Source organism: Rhinolophus hipposideros (genome assembly GCF_964194185.1).
Source record: "Rhinolophus hipposideros genome assembly, chromosome: 8".
NCBI lineage: Eukaryota > Metazoa > Chordata > Mammalia > Chiroptera > Rhinolophidae > Rhinolophus > Rhinolophus hipposideros.
The window spans coordinates 63550991-63570536 of NC_138054.1; the positions used below are offsets into that span (position 1 = coordinate 63550991).

The window sequence follows — 19546 nt, forward strand, 5'->3', positions numbered from 1 at the left end:
TAGGAATTGGGATGTTAGATTTGTAAAAATAAAAACCATAAATATGAGTGGAAACAAGTTCAAATAAACTTAGATTAAAATCTACTTTAGATACATTTATTTTTCGGTGGACTCAAATGATGGGTTGAAGCCAAACCGACAAATTTTAACACAGTAGTAATGATAATGATGATGATGATAGGAATGAGCATGTGTTAAGCATTTACTCTGTGTCAGAGATCTCTGTCATACCATTTTAATGAGAAGAGAACTAAGACTGAGAGAAGTTACATGGGATCTCAGTTACCTATGTTTGTAGGTAACAAACTACTCCAGAACTTGGTGGGCAGGCCAGGGCAAGGAAACAGTTGCACTACATGGTAATAGCACAGTTCTATGCAGCAGAATTGCTCCATTCTTCTATGGGTAACTGAGAGCCCAATATGAACACCTGGAGGAAGGTAATCCAGACAGAAAGGGGTAATCAGTGAAGTGTTCAAGCCAAGGCCCAGGGGCTGTTAGGTCTATTTAAGAAGAGAGTCTTGTAACAGGTAGAAGGTTGGATGTTAATTTAAGCTCCATGTTCAGTGCAGGGCTAGCATAGTATATGGCACATAGTGGGAACTTAGTAGTTAAATTAGTTAACTTAGTTAACTATGGTTCCTTCCAACTCTGAAGGTATAGGATTCTATATTTTTTAAGGAGGTAACAGTTCATAAGTAAATATTTAATTGTGTAAGTAACCAAGAGTTATACATCATTTCATGAAAGGTCTGCAATACCAAAATTATTACTACAAAGAAGATTGCTGTGTTACCCAATTCCAGGGGCACTATTCTCATAGAATATAATGTGTGTATCAACCCCTAAAGTTGTATAACACAGAGGCCTTTATTATAAATATGAGGCAATTTGTTTGCCACCTCTAGAAAGGATAGAAAAACAAAACAAGAGTCTCTTTATCAAGCATTTCAACTTTCTTACGTGGCCACAGTCAAAATCCTATGTTTCTCCTTTCAAATTCCATCAAGTTTAATCACTCTAGTTGCCTATTCACAATGTCCTCCTTCTTTCCTTCCTTCCTAACAGAATTTCAATTTTGTTAGGAATGGTAACATGCCCAACTAATAGACAGTTTCCAGCCTCCCTTATACAGTTAGGAGAAGCCATGTGCTATGGTTCTGGGAAATGATATGTAAACTGAGGGTTTCTGGGAATGCTTTCCTTCTCCATTATAGTCCCTACCCCTTCTGGCTGCCTTTTTCTTTCTTCTTGTCTGGAATATAAGTATAAGGGTGGAAGTAGAGCAGACATTTTATGATTGTAAGGTAGTCATAAGAATAAAAGCTGCACGCTAGGGATTTGGGAACAGAAAGTTAAAAGAAGTCTGGATCCCAAATAGTAGCATGGAATAACCATACCAGCCTTGGACTGCCTACTTACTAAACGGGAAAAATTAATCCACTATTTGGTCAGCTCGTTGTTTGAGTTTAGTCTGTTATTTGCAGCTGTATTCAATTCTAACAAACACATCCTTGATAACTGTTTCTCAAATTGGTGTCTGTCATGTCCCAAATATAATTTTGTAAATTGAATTCTTATAAATTTAAGGATTCAAGTGTTCTCTGAGAACTGTTAAATGTAATGTTTTTGTCAGTGATAATTAAAAAATTAACATAAACATATTATGAATCATCTGGATGTCCTTATAACTGAGTACTGCCCTGTGATTTTGATTTATATGATTGCATTTGTTGTTACAATTACATGAAAGCATTTAGCTTTAATGGTTTACAGGCTTAACTTTAATGGTTTATGAGTATATGGCAGGCTGCTGTTAGGTTAGCAAGTATTAATGTTAAAATGATCACTGTTTTAGGACATCTGCTTTATACTCACATTGGATTGCTTTACTTGTTGTATATAGCTATGAAGAAGGGGCAATGGCTGTTGATGAGTTAGTTAACTACCACAGCAAATCAGTGCAATGATGTAAATACTGCTTTGTTAAGTGAAGGTCAGATTGTGCCCAAGAACACTGTATGAACAAAGGTTTCTTGCTAGCTTGAACAGAGAAAAGTAGTGGGAGTATTGAATTACCATCACAGGCATAGGCAGTATATGAGGTCGGGCAATTAAGTTTGTGAACTCATCCTAGAAAAAGTACTACATACCTCATTGCGGAATATCACTATGGTCACCTTCGAAGTACTTCCCTTGGGAAGCTATGCACCAACACTGGTGCCTTGTCCACCCTTCAGATCAATTTTGGAACTCTTTTTCTGGAATAGCCATCAGAGCTGTCATTGTGTCATGTTTCCTGAAATAAGACCTAGCCGGACAGTCAGCTCTAATGCGTCTTTTGGAGCAAAAATTAATATAAGACCTGGTCTTATTTTACTATAAGACCTGGTATAATATAATATAATATAATATAATATAATGTAATATAGTATAGTATAATATAATATAATATAATATAATATAAATAATATAATATAATAATATAATAAATACTGGTTTTTATATTAATTTTTTGCTCAAAAACATGCATTAGAGCTGTCTGGTCCCACTCCCCACATAAGAACGCAGGATATGGTGAGGCCAGAAAGGAACAACAGAGCCATAGATAGGGGAGTCATACCACTATATTCTCGATGGTGGCTGGTCGAGACACAAAACCAAACACTTGGCAGTACCCCAACAGGGGGTCTTCTTGCACCCCAGTCTCGCCTGCAGCCGGGCGAGACACAGGAAGTAGGATCCACGCAATCCGCAATCCACCATCCACACTTGCTAACCCCACTTGCTAGCCACAATCCGTCGTCCGCTTCTCTGCCAACCAACCCACCCACCCTATACCATAGCCATGGCAGTTATATTAGCTAACAGCTGATGGCCACCTAGCCACAGCGAATGGCCATCTGATTACAGCTGGTGGCCATCTAAAAACCGAGCCAGCACCTTTCCACGTGAGCCGAGAGCCTGGAGACTGCTCTCTGAAACTCTGTCCCCACACAGGGTATTACCCTTGATGTCCACAATGTCATAAAAATGTCTTCCTTTCAATATTTCCTTTATCTTTGGGTAAAGAAAGAAGTCATTGAGGGCCAGATCAGGTGAGTAGGGAGGGTGTTCCAATACAGTTATTTGTTTACTGGCTAGATACTCCCTCACAGACAGTGCCATGTGAGCTGGTGCATTGTCATGACGCAAGAGCCATGAATTGTTGGAGAAAAGTTCAGGTCGTCTAACTTTTTCACTCAGCCTTTTCAACACTTTCAAATAGTAAACTTGGTTAACTGTCCAGTTGGTACAAATTCATAATGAATAACCCTTCTGATATCAAAAAAACGGTTAGCAACATGGTTGCAACAAGTTCCTGAACTTAATTGTCAGATCTTTTAGGTATGTGGAACCCACAAGAAGATGCACTGTAGCATTAAGACCATATTCATATTCCTGGAGGGTATTGCTTTCAGGAAACTCATCTTGTATGTTTCAACTTGCAATAGTTCATCAGCAGCAAGGGTAGTAGTAATTAACAAAGAAAATATTTTCATGAAACAGTATTTTAACTTATTTTCAACACTGCATCCTGGAGCAACCTATTAAAATACTAAATAGTCTGAATAAAAAAATGAAATAAAATTAAAGTTAATAAATTAAACCAGTCTAATATACGGTGATGGAAAGAGAACTGACTCAAGATGGTAAACACACAATGTGAGATATAGATAATGTATTACAGAATTGTACACCTGAAATCCATGTAACTTTACTAACAATTGTCACCCCAATAAACTTTACTTTTTTTTTTTTTTTTTGTTGAGAGCCCGCTGGCCCATGTGGGAATCGAACCGGCAGCCTTCGGAGTTAGGAGCACGGAGCTCTAACCACCTGCGCCACCGGGCCGGCCCCTGTCACCCCAATAAACTTTAATTAAAAAAATTAAACCAACATGGGGGGGTCCTCAAGAATATTTTTTCTTTCACAAGGGACCTCTTGTTACTGATATGTTTGAGAATATTACTTTAATAGATGGAGGGAGCTAAATCCTCTGAAAAACTGGACTGGGAATCCTTGCCTTGCCACCAAAGAAGAGTCTTACTTATTTGAATTGTACAGAGAAAATATTTAAGGACCTCACTTCTAAGAAATAGAACAAAATGCAATTCATGCATTTTCTCAATAGCTGCCCTGACTCCAAGCAATTCTTCCTAACAAAGTCCCACATAAAGCCCTCGGCAACCAGCAACTTAGATATGTATTTTTTTAATTTAAAGGATTTTAGAGAAAATTTACTAAGTAAAATTCACAGGTGGAAGATTGTATATCCACTAACTGATTTCTTAATTTATTTCTTTTTTGTTTTTTTTGTTACCCTTTCCTAGGTGCAATAAACTTCAATGCTGATGGCAGTGACCAAAGGAAATTATTCTTGGTAGAAACAGTCCATCTTCATGAGTCAAACTGCACCCACAAAATGTTCTTTTTGAGTTGCCTTTCATTGCTTTTGTCCCTCCTCCTACCTTCATAGAAATTCTCTGAGGTTCTAGTCTTAGCTTACCTCTTTCCACTTTTTCAGGAATTGCATTTACTCCCCCAGTTTCAAGTGTCCTTGATATTGTGAATGATTTTAAAAATATATAATTAATTGATTTAACAAATATCTATTGTACCTATCATGTGCCAGGAAACATGCTGCTAAGTACTAGGGTTATAACATGATGAACAAGACAGGCAGGGTCTCTGCCTTCCCATAGGCTTATCCTCAAATTTACACATTTCCAACTTCCTCCTGGCCCTCTCCCATAGAATTCCTAATTCAACATGCCCCAAAGTGGGCTCTTTCTCATCATCTCCAAAACTGGTTTCACTACATTTCTGTGAATTACCCCACTCTTCATCCAATTTAGTGATTCTTGAAAACACCTCAGTAGATGGTGTCTTATTCATCTTTGCATGTCTGGTACCTAGCAGAATATAAGCCTCCTGTAAATAGAAGAGTAATAAATACGTAATTAAACCTCTGTGCTGCTGATTCTCAAATGTACATCTCTAACGGTGACTTCTGGACACCTCCACCTGGATGTTTTGTGAACATGTCAAGGTTATTTGCTTCAACCCAAACTGATTATCTTTTCCTTTAAAAGAGGGGTCAGGATTAGGGTCATACAGTCTGGCCAGACCACCGTAAAGCACAAGTCCGGGGGCACCATTCACATTATAGTCTATATAAGTATCACATTAGTATATTGTGCAACATGATGGCTCTGCTACCTGGGACGGCAACTGACTCCAACACCTATTCACCTGCCTTGGACAATTTACTTAAATTTTTTGGGCATCAGGCACCTCATCTATAAAACACATAGTGTTCAATAAATGTTTGTCATTTTTAACCTCAAAACTGCTTCTCCTCCAGTGTTTCCCATATCACTGGTAAATGACATCACTTTTATGTCACCAAGAAAAGAAATCAAGGAATCTGACTGAACTTCATCTTTCCCCTCACCCTAAGTCCAACTAGTCCTACTGCTGAACAAGTGAGGATAAAACAATGGGAAATTCGTAAAAATGGAGATAGAGGTATATACCAAGTCCTGTAGAGGATAAAGGAAAAGGTCCCTTTGCCCCCATTTCCGAAATCTTAACTGTTCTCTGAGGAAGGAGATTCCACAATCACTTAACTAGACAAGTGTTCAACAGATTTCTCTTTTCAGAATTCTGTCCTTCTGTTTCATTTTTTTATATTCCCATGAGGACAGGTTGTTACTATTTCCCTGAGCCAGGATAACTCTTGATTTTTAAATGAGACAAATAGACCCAAGTGCCACACCCAGGGCCTGGCACATGGTAGATACAATAAATGGTAATTGTCTTTTGGCTGAAGTAGGACAGTGTGTTCTTGGTTTAATCTGCCCTTAGCAATAACAATCTACTTACTATTAAGCTCTGAAATCTGTATCTCCCCTGCCTCCTCAAGAAGGAATGAATAATAGCCAAATAACCCCTCAGTTTTAGGCAGTGAAGGGGGAAAAAAATCACTACTATTGCAAGGAAGGATGATAAATACCAAAAAAATCTGAGAGCTCAGCCAGCATGACACAGCACTCTCCATTTCTTATCCGGCTATGAGGTCCAAGGCGGTTAGTAGGATAGTGGGCGGTGGGGAAAGGGGGACGTAATACTATTTATTAAATGCTCCTATTTTATATCAGTGCTCTGTTGTGACCTGAGGGCATAGAGACCGACGTGACCCAAACCCTATGCTCCAGAAAGTCAGTCTAGCAAGGAAAGGCAGAAATGTAAACAAGTAAAATAGTTTAAAAGTTGCTTTGTTGTGTGTGTGTGTGTGTGTGTGTGTGTGTGTGTGTTTACAGGTTATTGTTTGGACACAAAGTAGGGAATGCTCAACACTCAGGGTGAGTGCAAGAACAACTTCAGAAGAATTGCAGCGTTGAGTTTAGGTCAGAAACAGCTTCAGAATAAATAATACTTTAGCTGAGTCTTTAAAGACATTTGCTTTAGGCCAATTGGGAGGGAACAAGATTCTTCCTGCTTGAACAATAGCCTAAAGGTTTGAAATAGCTACTCTGTTCTGAGTGTTACAGTCAAGAAGCAAGAGTTATAGTAATAATAATAGCTAAAATTTCTAACACATAAGAACTGGGTACTGTGCTAAATAAACTCCAGAGATGATCTCAACAAAGAATTAATAGTATTTCCATTTTACAGGTAAGAAAAGTAAAACTAATGGATTAAGACTCTTGTCTGAAGACCATACGTAAACTGACAGTGAGGAGTTTTAATTCAGGAAATTGACTACGGAGCCCCAGTTTTTTTAAACCACAAATCAGAGGAGTGACACGATCAGATTTCAGAAAGAGTCCCTCCAGCAGCAGTGGAAGGAAGGGATGGGAGAGAGAAAGCGGCAAGCAATCCAGTAATTAGAACAATGCATGGGGCTGTCTAAGGACTGAGGAGTACCGAGGATCGGCACTAGGCAGAAGCGGTTGGGACCCGACCGGAATATCTGAGGAATATTTGGATAGATAGCTCGCAGGGCTTGATGTGGTTGGATGTGATCCTACGTGGACAGCAGTGGACCGTTACCCTGGTTTGGGCTTTGAGGGCAAGGTACGCAGGCCTCCCCCTCCCCCACCCGTCCCCGCAGAGATCCCGGATTGACCGCAGCGTTTGGGTTTGCAACAGGTCAGGAGGGTGTGCCTCACTCTCCGACCCTAACCTTCGGCTGCAGGGAGGGGGATTGGTACTTTCAGCACCCAAACCCGCCCCCACAGAAGAAAAGAGCTGAGTCATTCCGGCTGCGTTGGGTTGGGGCGGGGCTCGGACCCGATCCCCCTCCTCTCTCTCCACCTCGAGTACCCCTGATCCTCTCTGACTCTCGCGAGATCTGTACAGGCTATAAAGATAGCGTCGGGGGCACGTTTCGGGCGTCCTCTTCCTGACTGGTTTTGGTGCCTTAGAGCTGGTGAGTTATGTGGGCAGCGCGGCCTTGGCGAAGGGAAGCACCCCACACCCCGCTCGTCACCTTTTCCTCCTGCTCCTCCTCCCGGGCCCTTTCTGGCTCCAGTGAACGTGCTGTGACCAGGGAGGCGGCCGGGCGAGGCCTAACGCCCGAGAGTCGCCCAGCGGTTTGTGCACTCTCACTTGCCTATCTCCCGCCTTCCACCCCGTGGGTGCGGGGATCGGGAGTGAGCCTCGAGGCTAACGTCGGCTCGAGTCTCCTCTTCCCCTGGCAACCCGGGCACAGGGCGCAGATTGGCTTGGCGGGGAGAGCTGGTGGTGGGGCTGGGGGTCCACTGGACCGTTCGAGAAGATTCTAGAATGGATCTGGAAACTGACCTGAGGCAACTTTTGAGTCCTCTGGTAGGAGTAAAGGCTGTGCCCGTTCCTTGGCAGCGACTAGCTGTGGAGCTTCGGTGCAGAATGGGGTTTGTGGTAATTACAAATGCCCTCGGTGAAGACTGCTCACAGTCTTTTCTGCTGGTGCTTTCCGAAGTTCTAGGGTGCGGTGATGATGGGAGTGGCAGGAGGGTACCTGAGATGGCGTGTGGGGGCGTGGTTTTCGCCAGGGACGTTCTTGGGCAGATCCTTTGAGGAGGTGCAAACGGGCTACAGCCTTTTTCCAGATAGGTCGGGCTTTAGTGGACCTGGGGGCCCCCTGAAAAAGCAGGCGTGGACGAGATAGCCATTTATATTAAAGTTACACCCTATATTTGGTTGCCAAGTTGCGATGTGCTTTGCTGGTTTTCTGTTGTTGTTGATATTAAATGTTTTAAAGAGTTAGAAGATTGCAATGATCAATGCTCACAACGTTTCTTTTGGTTGTGATCGTATAAATCCAAAACTTTGTTACTTGAAAATTAGCTTCTTGGGACTTTCAAACCGATGGTTTACTGGATTAAATCTTAACTCCTTGGCGTTGACTTCGGTGAATCCATTGTGACATTGCTTCTTAGCGATAAATCGAATCTGGTTCTACTTACTGCCCTAGGATCTTGACTCCCCCCTCCCCCGTTAGAAACCCATTTTTGAAAAGACTTCTAGGGCTTAAACACAACATCTAAAGTGTTGAAATTGAGCAGATGCCACAATCCTGGTCTTGCCTCTCAAACAGTTGTATTGGCTAGGATCTGCTCTCAGGCAAGTCTACCTGGAGAATATCAAGTGTGCTTCTCACATTATAAAGACACATGGAGACGGAGTCCAGGGAAAGGGAGGGCAACAGGACCCCCCTTAGGGAGTCAGGCACTATGTTGCATTGTGCATTTGGGTTCAGGTTTGAGAGTCTCCAACCACCTTCCCTTCTCTGCTTCTGCATAATGAAAATACAGAGGAAAATGCCATCGCACAAATGATAATTAAGAAAAATTAATGGAGGTTACTTAAATTTATAAAGAAATTGCTATTTTTAAATGAAAACAAAAGCTGATATTCAGAGATATGTAATAATCTGGTTTTGTTTCAAAAGTTGGAAAGCTCAGCTTATGCTTTTTTTTTTTTTTTAAAGATTTTTATTGAGGAAGGGGAACAGGACTTTATTGGGGAACAGTGTGTACTTCCCGGACTTTTTTCCAAGTCATCCTTTCAGTCTTAGTTGTGGAGGGCGCAGCTCAGCTCCAGGTCCAGTTGCCTTTTCTAGTTGCAAGGGGCACAGCCCATCATCCCCTGTGGGAGTCCAACCGGCAACCTTGTGGTTGAGAGGACGCGCTCCAACCAACTGAGCCATCCGGGAGGCAGCTCAGCTCAAGGTGCTGTGTTTAATGTTAGTTGCAGGGGTCGGAGCCACCATCCCTTGCGGGACTCGAGGAGTTGAACTGGCAACCTTGTGGTTGAGAGCCCACTGGCCCATGTGGGAATCGAACCGGCAGCCTTCCAAGTTAGGAGCATGGAGCTCCAACTGCTTGAGCCACCAGGCCGGCCCCATCATCTTATGCTTCTTAATAATATAAAAGTTAATGCATATATTCAGGGCCACTGGATTAATTTTTTGTTCTCCAGCTAAGTCTAAGTAGATGAAGGGTACTAATTATCTAGAAAAAGAAGGCTTGTTTCTAATTCATTTCCTCTTTTATCATGACCAGCTGATAGCAAGATGTCTTCAGGAAATGCTAAAATTGGGCACCCTGCCCCCAACTTCAAAGCTACAGCTGTTATGCCAGATGGTCAGTTCAAAGATATCAGTCTATCTGAATACAAAGGTAAGAGTAATTATATTAAGTTCATTAAAATGGAATTATTTTGCAAGCTAGGGATGGATGGCTGGTTCAATTTCTGTATCGCTTACATTTGATTGTAAAATAAATTATATCTCCTAGGTCAAGGTCCTTAGGTTGGGCGGCTATATTGCCTTTGTGTTGGAGTGAGGTGATTGTCAACAGTTACCACAAGGCAGTTATCCTAGGTCCAGACTGCTTCTGGAGAAAGCACATACTTTGCTATGCCTGGACATAGCGTGGACATACCGTGTTTCCCCGAAAATAAGACCTAGCTGGACAGTCAGCTCTAATGCGTCTTTTGGAGCAAAAATTAATATAAGACCCAGTATTATATTATAATTATATTATATTTTCTTATAATTTTTGCTCCAAAAGACGCATTAGAACTGATTGTCCAGGTAGGTCTTATTTTCGGGGAAACACGGTATTAGCTCAGTTATCTTCTCAGTACTTGTCAATTGTATTATTGGAGATAGTCTCATCTCATTGTAAGAGGCCTTCAACAATTGAAAGTCTCAGTTTGTATTTGGAGCTGTGACGCTGCTTGTTTAGTTTATGAAATATGTGTGTCATAGCTACCGTGTTATTAAGCAGAGAGCTTAGGCACATTCCCTTGATGTTTTGCCCTTAGAGAAGAGTAAATATCACATTTGGAATAGCTGTTTTCTATTACAGCTTCATGCAGACACGAGTTCTAGTTCTAGTAAGTTCTAGTAAGGCTCCCCTTTACCTTGCAGGTGAGGGCAGCTTGGTCTTTTGGGACAAATTGAGAATATAGATTCCTTAGTAAGCAAACCTGAAACTCAGCTGTCAAGTATACCTTTCTTATTGATGTAGTAATCAGTTCCTGGAGTCAACTTTTGGGTAGAACATGTGACTAGGTTTCCTGACACATCACACTTGTTTGTAATGAGAGCAGGTTAGTGGGACCCTATGGAGGGAAGCGTGGCACCAAAGAGTGGTGACCCTGGCCCAAGGGTATAAAGACAGGAGATTTAGGAAGAGCTCCTCTGCCCCCCCCCCCCCCCCCCCCCCCCGGGGCTTGACTTGTTGAGACTTCAATGTTCTTGTTAGGCAATGCCCTGCTTAGGTTGTTTAGAGAAGTTTTTCAGGATTTTGGTTTTCAAAGTGAATGTCAACAGCAACTTGTTTTGAGTTTTAAACATTGTTGCTTCCTGGAAATAAGTGAATATTTGGAATTGTTCCAATATCTCAGCCCATTAGGTGTGAGAGGCTACCTGTCCCGTTGAAGATCTACTTCAGTTGGTAATCTGAGTAACTTCAGTGAAATTCCAACTAGAAGTCTTGTTTCCTACCAGGACTTCTGGAACATTTGCCTGATAATTTTTTTATCAGTCTTGTTAGGAACATGTTTGTGGTGATTCCGATGATCACTTAAACCTTACCCGTCCTATTACTGTGGTTCATTGTGAAAGAAATACAAAGGCTCTGACTTCCTCTTGTTGATCTCTTACTGCCTTGCAGCAGAGAATCCTGCAATTCAGCCTTTTCTGGGCACTGATTGTAAGCATTGGCATTGCGCTATCCAGTAGATAACTGCATCCTTGCTTTCCTTTGGAGAACTTGGTGCTTATGCTAATTTTAACTACCCACAGAAGATCAAAATTAGACTGAACAGTGTTTGTTATGTAGTTGGCAGCTAATAAGGAAGGCAGAAAAATAAATCATGGAACTGGAAGGAACTTTTTTTTTTTCATGTGGGCCCTCCTTTAAGAGGTTCTGAAAGTAGCTGCTGGGAGACATATGTGTGTGAGCTTCTTGGCATTTAGCTGTTATGCCTGCTATCAACTTAAAAAAACCTCTTTTTCCGTAGGAAAAATGTCTTTAGTTTTCCATTCTCTATAAAGCAAGGATGTCTGTTTCAAATGCTAACTTTTATTTTTTTAATTTTTTATTTAAATTAATTTTTTTTTTAATTTCAGGTGTACAAAACAATGTAATAGACATTTATCATTTATATCCCTCACAGAGATAACCCCCCCACCCCCAATCTACTACTCCTCTGACATCACATACAGCCATTACATTTCCACTCTCTATTCCTAAAGCTGTATTCCACATTTTGTAATACATATATATACATATACATATATACACATATGTATATATATTTGTAGTTGGCATTCATTATTGTTCAGCTTCAGGTGCACAGTGCAGTGATGAGGCATCTGCATAATCCCTGAGGTGGTCTCCATAATAAGACAAGTGTTCAAAGGCTAACTTTAAGTTCTTTTTTTTCCCTAGGAAAATATGTTGTGTTCTTCTTTTACCCTCTTGACTTTACCTTTGTGTGCCCCACGGAGATCATTGCTTTCAGTGATAGGGCAGAAGAATTTAAGAAACTCAACTGCCAAGTGATTGGTGCCTCTGTGGATTCTCACTTCTGTCACCTGGCATGGTAAATCTCTTGGTCCATTTGGCATATGGACTTTTTAAACTAAGCCGCAACTGGGACTGGCAGGCTTTGGCAATAGACTTTCTCAAGTATTGGCTTCTGGCCCTTCGTGGAGAGGGAGTGCAAAGGCTCTGACTTCTTGTTGCTTTCTTGTTACCTAGCAGCAGAGGAGAAACTGCTTGGGTTGCAGTCGAGTATATCCTGGTGACTAACTGTCCTCAGCCATTCACTTTACTACTGGAAAAAGTTTGAAGTTTTTGGGGGAAGTGAGATTAGAAATGCTGGAAAGGGGGAAAATACAGATACAGTTAATATATTTGCTACACAGGAGTTTGAATGAATGTGATTTGTTGTGTGCCTTTTGCTATAGGATCAATACACCCAAGAAACAAGGAGGACTGGGACCCATGAACATTCCCTTGGTGTCAGACCCCAAGCGCACCATTGCTCAGGACTATGGGGTCTTAAAGGCTGATGAAGGCATCTCGTTCAGGTATGTACCTACAGCGGGGCTGACATTCATCAACAGAGTTATCTGGCTGTGAGGGCCTTTCGTTTGGAGAAAGGTAGAGCCCTGATCTGTAGAGACTCTTATCTCTTTTTTTTTTTAACCAGTTTTATCAAGAAATAATTGACATACATCACTGTTAAGTTTAAGGTGTATAGCATGATGGTCTCATTTCATTCTTTATGTAGTGGCCTCCTCACTAAGGGCAACAATGCCTGTGCAAGTTTGGGAGACCAGCCCATTTCCATTACTTCTCTATTGTAACAAAACAGTTTTTAAACCAATATTGCCTCTTCCTCATTCTTCAATCTCTTCTTCCCAGGGGCCTCTTTATCATTGATGATAAAGGTATTCTTCGGCAGATCACTGTAAATGACCTTCCTGTTGGCCGCTCTGTGGATGAGACTCTGAGATTAGTTCAGGCCTTCCAGTTCACTGACAAACATGGAGAAGGTAAGCCAGTCTGCCTGGTGATGGGACAACAGTGGTGGTAAGGAGGAAAGACAAACAAAGGAGCAAAGTCGAACAAGAAGAAAGTGATTGTGTCTCTTCAAGAAGTTGAAGCCTGGATTATAGTGGGTTGTGGGGGTGGGGTTATGGCAAAGTTTGGGGAAGAGAATATAAAGGCTTTTTGTTCCAACTTCCTATTCCCAGCTTCTGCCCTGCTCATTTAGAATCCCTCACTGCTGCAGATTTAACCTTTATTAAAGGAGTGTCGGAGAATCTCAGGTATATAAGGGCGAAACAAAAGGTTGAGAATCATATCTAGAGATAAAGCATGCCTTTCTTGGCAAATGTTTATTGGGAGAAGAGTTAATCCCTGTAGTCCATATTTATTTTGTTGGGTTTTAAAAATACGTAATATATGACCAGTTTTGAAATTTGGAAAATAGGACTAAGACAGATTACCCAAAGACAGACAGTAGGCAGATACAGCTAATACAGTTTTATACTTTAAAAATATGTACAATGTAATGGTTGTAGTTGTAAGAATTAGTCACGAAATGCCAAATATTATCAATATTTAACGTAGAACTTTTTAAGGAGGAAAGTTTAAGGCAAGAGGGTTTCTGATGAAATACCTATGTTCTTCATTTAGAAGTTTCAGGATCACATGTTTTTGTGAGTCTGCGTTTCTAAAATCTAAACATGATTAAGCAGACTTGGTTTAAGGTTTTTATTTAGCGTTTGCTAGAAAATAAGCCCTTTTCCTATTGCTCCACACTAATACATCTGTCCTTAAATATTCTCATTGCAGTGTTGTGATAAAGTACTGAACTACTTGATCCCACCTTTTGAGTTTATAAGGCTGTAGCTTTTCTACTCTACCTCTCAGTGTAGTTGTTGCTGATTGAGACAGCCTTATCCCAACTAAGAGTTAGTTTGGTTTTAAAGACTCAGCTACCGAGGCTATAGGTTCAGGGTATGTGAGGAAAGAGAATTTTGAACCCCTGAACCCCCAAGCTTTATGTAATTGAGGACAAGATAGTTGTGATTAAGTGCTATTGATATCAGATCGAGTGCACAGGGAGACTTGGATACATTTCTTACTATATCTCATTTTCTTTAGAAGTCGTTCATAACCAGCTTCCTAAGGCTCATTCACCCCTGATCTTGTGATTTAAAGAAGACGGCAGTTGTTAGTCTGTATTAGTGGTGTCTCTCTGGGGGGACTCAAAAGTGCTACTGTGTTTCCCCGAAAATAAGACCTAGCTGGACCATCAGCTCTAATGCATCTTTTGGAGCAAAAATGAATATAAGATCTGGTCTTGTTTTACTATAATATAAGACCCGGTCTTATACTCATTTTTGCTCCAAAAAACGCATTAGAGCTGATGGTCTGGCTAGATCTTATTTTCAGAGAAACACGGTAGCTTGGCTAGAGTTGAAGGCTAATAGAGATCACTGAGTACTGATGTCAGAAGGCACCATTTGCAGAAACTTGTGTGGGAGTAGATTGAAGGAGCAGATAGCTGTTGCAACTGCACCCCCCTGGTGAGGGGTGAGGTTCAGCGCAGAGAAGGAGTGGCAAAATTTGCCCTTTACTGGATTTTCCAGTAAAGGACCTTGCATATAGGCTAGACTCTTGAACCCAAGCTTTCATGATTGTGATGCTTGCTTCTTCAGACTGTTGTTCTCTGCCGCTTTCCATCCCACTAGAACAGGCAACAGCCTTTTTTTTGTGCAGCCTTTATGGCTTGTGATAGTTACCATTTAAGAGCCTATGAATACCAAGCACACTCTGTATAAGATATATTACATGTGTTGTTTATTTGACAAATATTCCTACATTCCTGTATTTTCTTTGCAGTGTAATTGACATACTAGTTTCAGGTGTACAACATAATGATTTGTATTTCTATATCCTACCTTCCTATTGTTAAGGACCAATAAAACCAATGCTTAAACATAGCACTTATTTATAGTAAATGTTAGAATCCAAATTCAAAGTCCTCCTTTTTTTAGGTAATTGAAATGTTGAAAAAGTCATGTTTAGGGCCTTCCGTGTTGGGGAAATTCTCTCTGAGATTACTGAGATTATCATGACTGGTGTAATTTTTTCCTTGGAGAGTCATAGTACCTGGCACTTGAGGGCTGCTTTATGTAGAACTCAACCAGTTCTGCTGGACTCCGTTGATTTTGAAAAACCAACACTGTTGGATATGAAACATCCAAGTGTGGATCTTTCTGTCCTGTCACAATTGGTGTGGTCTTAAATGCCATGAGGCTTTAGTGCCCAGACAAGGTCTTTCCTTCTGGTTCATTATTTCTTACTTTTTTTTTTCTTCCTAAATTAAATTGATTGGGGTGACATTGGTTAGTAAAATTATGTAGGTTTCAAGTATACGTTTTTAAAATACACTCCTCCTATTTTTGTGTCACAATTGGGCTGTTGTTCTAGAGCTTTGTTTTCTTCCTACACAAAAGAATCTTTTTGGTGTACTGTTCGCACCTACTGCCAAACTTTTGACTGCCTTTGGCCTGGTCTTTGCTTTTGTGTTGCGCTTTGTTCTTGTTTGTACTTAGGACCTGCGTTTTAACCCTTTGGTGCCACTAAAGACAATAACTATGTAACAATCAAATGGAAATTTCAGGAAAGTAATGGCAGCTGGGTCTGCCATTTGGCACTTGTGCCATCCATATGTTGTTCCCAGATAACTGGTTTGAGGCTTTGGCATCCATGGACTGAAAGGGTCTTACCCCCTTTCACTTGACCAAGTGAGACTTTTGCTGCTGGACTTTGGTGACTTACATGTCTCTTAGACAAATAATAAACATTAATGGAAGTGGAAACTCAGCAATTGGTCCCCTTGCCTCACTTCCGTCAGGTTAGTCCAAGGAGCATTGCTGGCTCAGGAGTGTAGGAAAACATTGAAGGCTGTGCTTTTCTGCATGTGTGTGAAAGATTCAAACTCAGATCTTTTGCTTATGAAGGAGGGTACAAGGCAGACTAAGGGAAATGTGCAGGGCCTCCTGTGGAGTTCCTGTCCCTTTGTATTTCACACTATCCAGTTTGGCAGAGTTAAAGTAACACTGAGCAAGAGGAAATAGTTTCGTGTTACCGGTTTACAAAGTTCATTTATTTAGCTTATTTTCTTGGGTATGGGAACAAGTCATACAAGTTTTTTTAAATCAATTTTTGTGTTTTTGTAATGTATAACATAATTGGCCATTTAAGTGTACAGTTCAGTGGCATTAACTACATTCACAATGGCTTTTCATCTCCCCAAACAGCTGTAACCATTAAGCAATAATAACTCCCCATTCCTGTCCCAGGCCTTGGTCACTTCTACTTTCTGTGTCTATGAATTTGCCTATGCTAGATATTTCATGTAAGTGAAATCTTAAGAATATTTGTCCATCTGTGTCTTTGTTTTTTTAGCATATTGTTTTCAAGGTTCATCGGTGTCGTAGCATGTATTAGAACCTCATTTTATTTATTTATTTATTTATTTATTTATTTATTTATTTATTTATTTATATTGGGGAACAGTGTGTTTCTCCAGGGCCCATCAGCTCCAAGTCCTGTTGCTGTTTTCAATCCTTACTTGCAAGGGATGCAGCCCACCATCCCATGCGGGAATTGCACCAGCAACCTTATCTGGCACTCTGATTGACTGAGCTGTTTGGCCGCCCCTCTGGAAGCTCAGCGGCAGCTTGTTGTCTTTAGTATAGTTGTGGAGGGCACAGCTCACTGGCTCGTGTGGGAATTGAACTGGCAACCCTGTTCAGAGCTTGTGTTCTAACCAACTGAACCATCCAGCCACCCTGAGAACCTCCTTTTCTAAGGCTGATTAATTATATATCACATTTTGTGTATCTATCTGTTGGATACAGGGTTGTTTCTATACTTTTTGGCTATTGTGACTGACGCCGCTAGAATACTGGTGAACACATGTCTGAGTCTTTGTTTCTAATTATTTTGTGTATATGCATAGGATTAGAATTGCTGGGTCATGTAATTCCATGTTTAGCTTCTTGAGGAACTGCCAAACTCCCGTACAGCAGCTGCACCGTTTTGCATTCCCTTTAGCAATACCAGGGGTTCTCTGCATCCTTACCAACACTGCCTTTTAAAATTTTTTTATGCTACAGCCATCCTTGTGGATATGGTATCTCATGTTTTGAGTAGGGTTTCCGGGCTGGATGAATTCCTGCCCGTTCTCGTGAATTCTTTTGCTTTCCCGTTCCCAAATCCCAAGTAAAGTTGGTTGGGAAATCGGGAAAATCAGCTCCCTGAACCCGGGTGATTGGTAGTATCAGCCATCACTTTGTGGAAACGATTCATAACGATCCATCGTGGAGAACAGAAAACAGTTTATATCGCAGGATTCGGGAACGGGGAAAGCAGGGAAAATTCCTCAGAATGGGGGAGGTTCCCGCCCAGAAACCCTAGTTTTGAGTTGCATTTCCTAATGACTAATGATGCTAAGCATATTTTGATGTGCTTATTGACCACTGTGTATCTTTGGAGAAATGTCTGTTAAGTCCTTTGCCCATTTTTGAATTGTCTTTTTTTAAGTTGTGGGAATTCTTTATACATTTGGATATTAATCCCTTATCAGATATGACTCGTAAATATTTTCTCCCATTCTGTGGGTTGTCTTTTATTTTTTAACTTTTATGTAAATGTGTTTTTCCAGGACCCATCAGCTCCAAGTCAAGTAGTTGTTTCAATCTACTGAAACAACTTCAGTAGTTGTGGAGGGCGCAGCTCACAGTGGCCCATGTGGGGATCAAACTGTGGCAGCCTTGTTGTTCAGAGCACTGCGCTCTAACCAACTGAGCTAACTGGCCATGCCCCCTTAACTCTTGATAGTGTCCTTTATAAAAGTTCTTAATTTTGATCAAGTTCAATTTATCTGTTTTTTGTTTGTGCTTTCATTATCATATCTAAGAACATATTTACAAATCCAAGGTCATTAAGTTTTACCTCCCTATGTTTTCTTCAGTTTATGGTTTTCGCTCTTATACTTAGGTCATTGATCCTATTTTTGAGTTATTTACTGTAAGGAGGGGACCAATTTCATTCTTTTGCATGTGGAAATCCAGCTAACCCAGCACCATTTTTTTGAAGGGCATTTAGGCTTATTTTTAAAAAAATGTATTTGAAGCGTACATAAAATTAGCAAGAATATGAAAACTCATCCCTTATCTACTATTAACGAATCTTGCCATACATGCTTTAGAAAGGTTGTTTTTAGAATAGTGCGTACAGTTGAAGCTATTGCTTAATTTCTTTACATTTCAGGTGCTGCATGAATAAATTAGATATATTAGGGTTGTGGTGAGGATTAAATTACATCTTTATTACTCTTGCACTAAAAGGCTGAATGATCTTAGACATACTGTAGGTTAGGCTTCCTGGTGCTTAAGTGTTCAGGCTATAGAGGGCTCAGATTTGGTTTTGAGGCATCCATTTGTCCTTGGGAAGAGGGTGGAGCTCACCACTGAGCAGGTTATTAATTAGCGGTATCTTTCTTTTGCAGTGTGCCCAGCTGGTTGGAAGCCTGGCAGTGATACCATCAAGCCTGATGTCCAGAAGAGCAAAGAATATTTCTCTAAGCAGAAATGAGTGCTGGGCTAGTGGATAGCCATGGGACAAAACCTCTTGTACTACTGTCATGCTTAAAACACAAGTCCTTAGATTTAGCCCAGATGTGGTATGGGATAGACAGGCCTTTATTCCTGTGGAGGAAATGGCCTGAACTTTGCTATGAGGCAGACCAATTGATGTATACAGTAGTGAGGCATCACTTTTGATCTTTTGTAGTTTCTATTAAACTGGAACTGAGACCTTGTTTCTTCATTTTAGGTGGAATTTGCCTTTGATTTACTCTGCTTTCCTTCCTTAGGGGAAAATGAGGAGCCGAGAGCTTTATCAATCAGGAAATTATAGAGGGGAAATGCAAGTAGACACAGGAAATGGAACTGAACCAAGGTGTTAACGATTTTGTTTGACTATATGTGGGAAGAAGTGCAAGACCTGCTATAGTGTTGGCTAAGGCACTTCAGTTTGTTACAGGCTGTGTTTTAATTAGATTAGGGTCCCATTGACTGATTGCTTGGGCATTTACCCTTTATACTATTGGGAGGGCTGCATGAGATCCTGAAGTTTGGCTTCTGATAAAAGCCTGGTACTGGCTTGGTAAAAGATCAGAATTAGAGGCTCTGTACTTTTGTAACTTTTAAAAACGGGACGAGACACACAGGGTTGGTGATTGTAGGGTAGGGCTTTTGGTATCAAAATAACAGAGCCAAACACTTCTTGGCTTCCTTGAAGGTAGTCCATTTTTGGCCCTCATTCATATTATCCTGAGGGAGGTAGTGTGTGAACACGGGGAGGTGGGTTCCTCCTGGACCCTTAAGGCTGGGGCAGATTCAGAACTGAGG

The 19546-nt window shown here is 40.9% G+C and overlaps 1 protein-coding gene across 4 annotated transcripts; it reads left to right on the forward strand.

Moving 5' to 3' along the window:
• The first annotated feature begins 6878 nt into the window (after positions 1-6878).
• On the forward strand, positions 6879-18962 carry PRDX1 (peroxiredoxin 1). Of its 4 annotated transcripts, XM_081055022.1 has the most exons (7): positions 6881-7122; positions 7408-7477; positions 9594-9710; positions 11994-12147; positions 12515-12637; positions 12975-13105; positions 18643-18962. In XM_081055022.1, the coding sequence occupies exons 3-7, from the start codon at positions 9605-9607 to the stop codon at positions 18726-18728; spliced, it is 600 nt and encodes a 199-aa protein (XP_080911148.1). In that variant the 5' UTR covers positions 6881-7122; positions 7408-7477; positions 9594-9604; the 3' UTR covers positions 18729-18962. The 4 variants fall into 4 exon arrangements, with proteins under 4 accessions (XP_080911146.1, XP_080911148.1, XP_080911145.1 ...); XM_081055020.1 differs by lacking the exon at positions 7408-7477 and having other exon boundaries at positions 6879-7122; XM_081055019.1 differs by lacking the exon at positions 6881-7122 and having other exon boundaries at positions 7346-7477.
• Positions 18963-19546: the final 584 nt, after the last annotated feature.

What these genes read in the sequence shown, in the direction of transcription:
- PRDX1 (XM_081055020.1), top strand. Translation starts at nt 9,605, where the DNA reads ATGTCTTCAGGAAATGCTAAAATTGGGCACCCTGCCCCCAACTTCAAA. An exon ending in CACTTCTGTCACCTGGCATG is followed by an intron (nt 12,148 to 12,514) that starts GTAAATCTCTTG and finishes CTTTTGCTATAG; the next exon opens with GATCAATACACCCAAGAAAC. An exon ending in CACTGACAAACATGGAGAAG is followed by an intron (nt 13,106 to 18,642) that starts GTAAGCCAGTCT and finishes TTTCTTTTGCAG; the next exon opens with TGTGCCCAGCTGGTTGGAAG.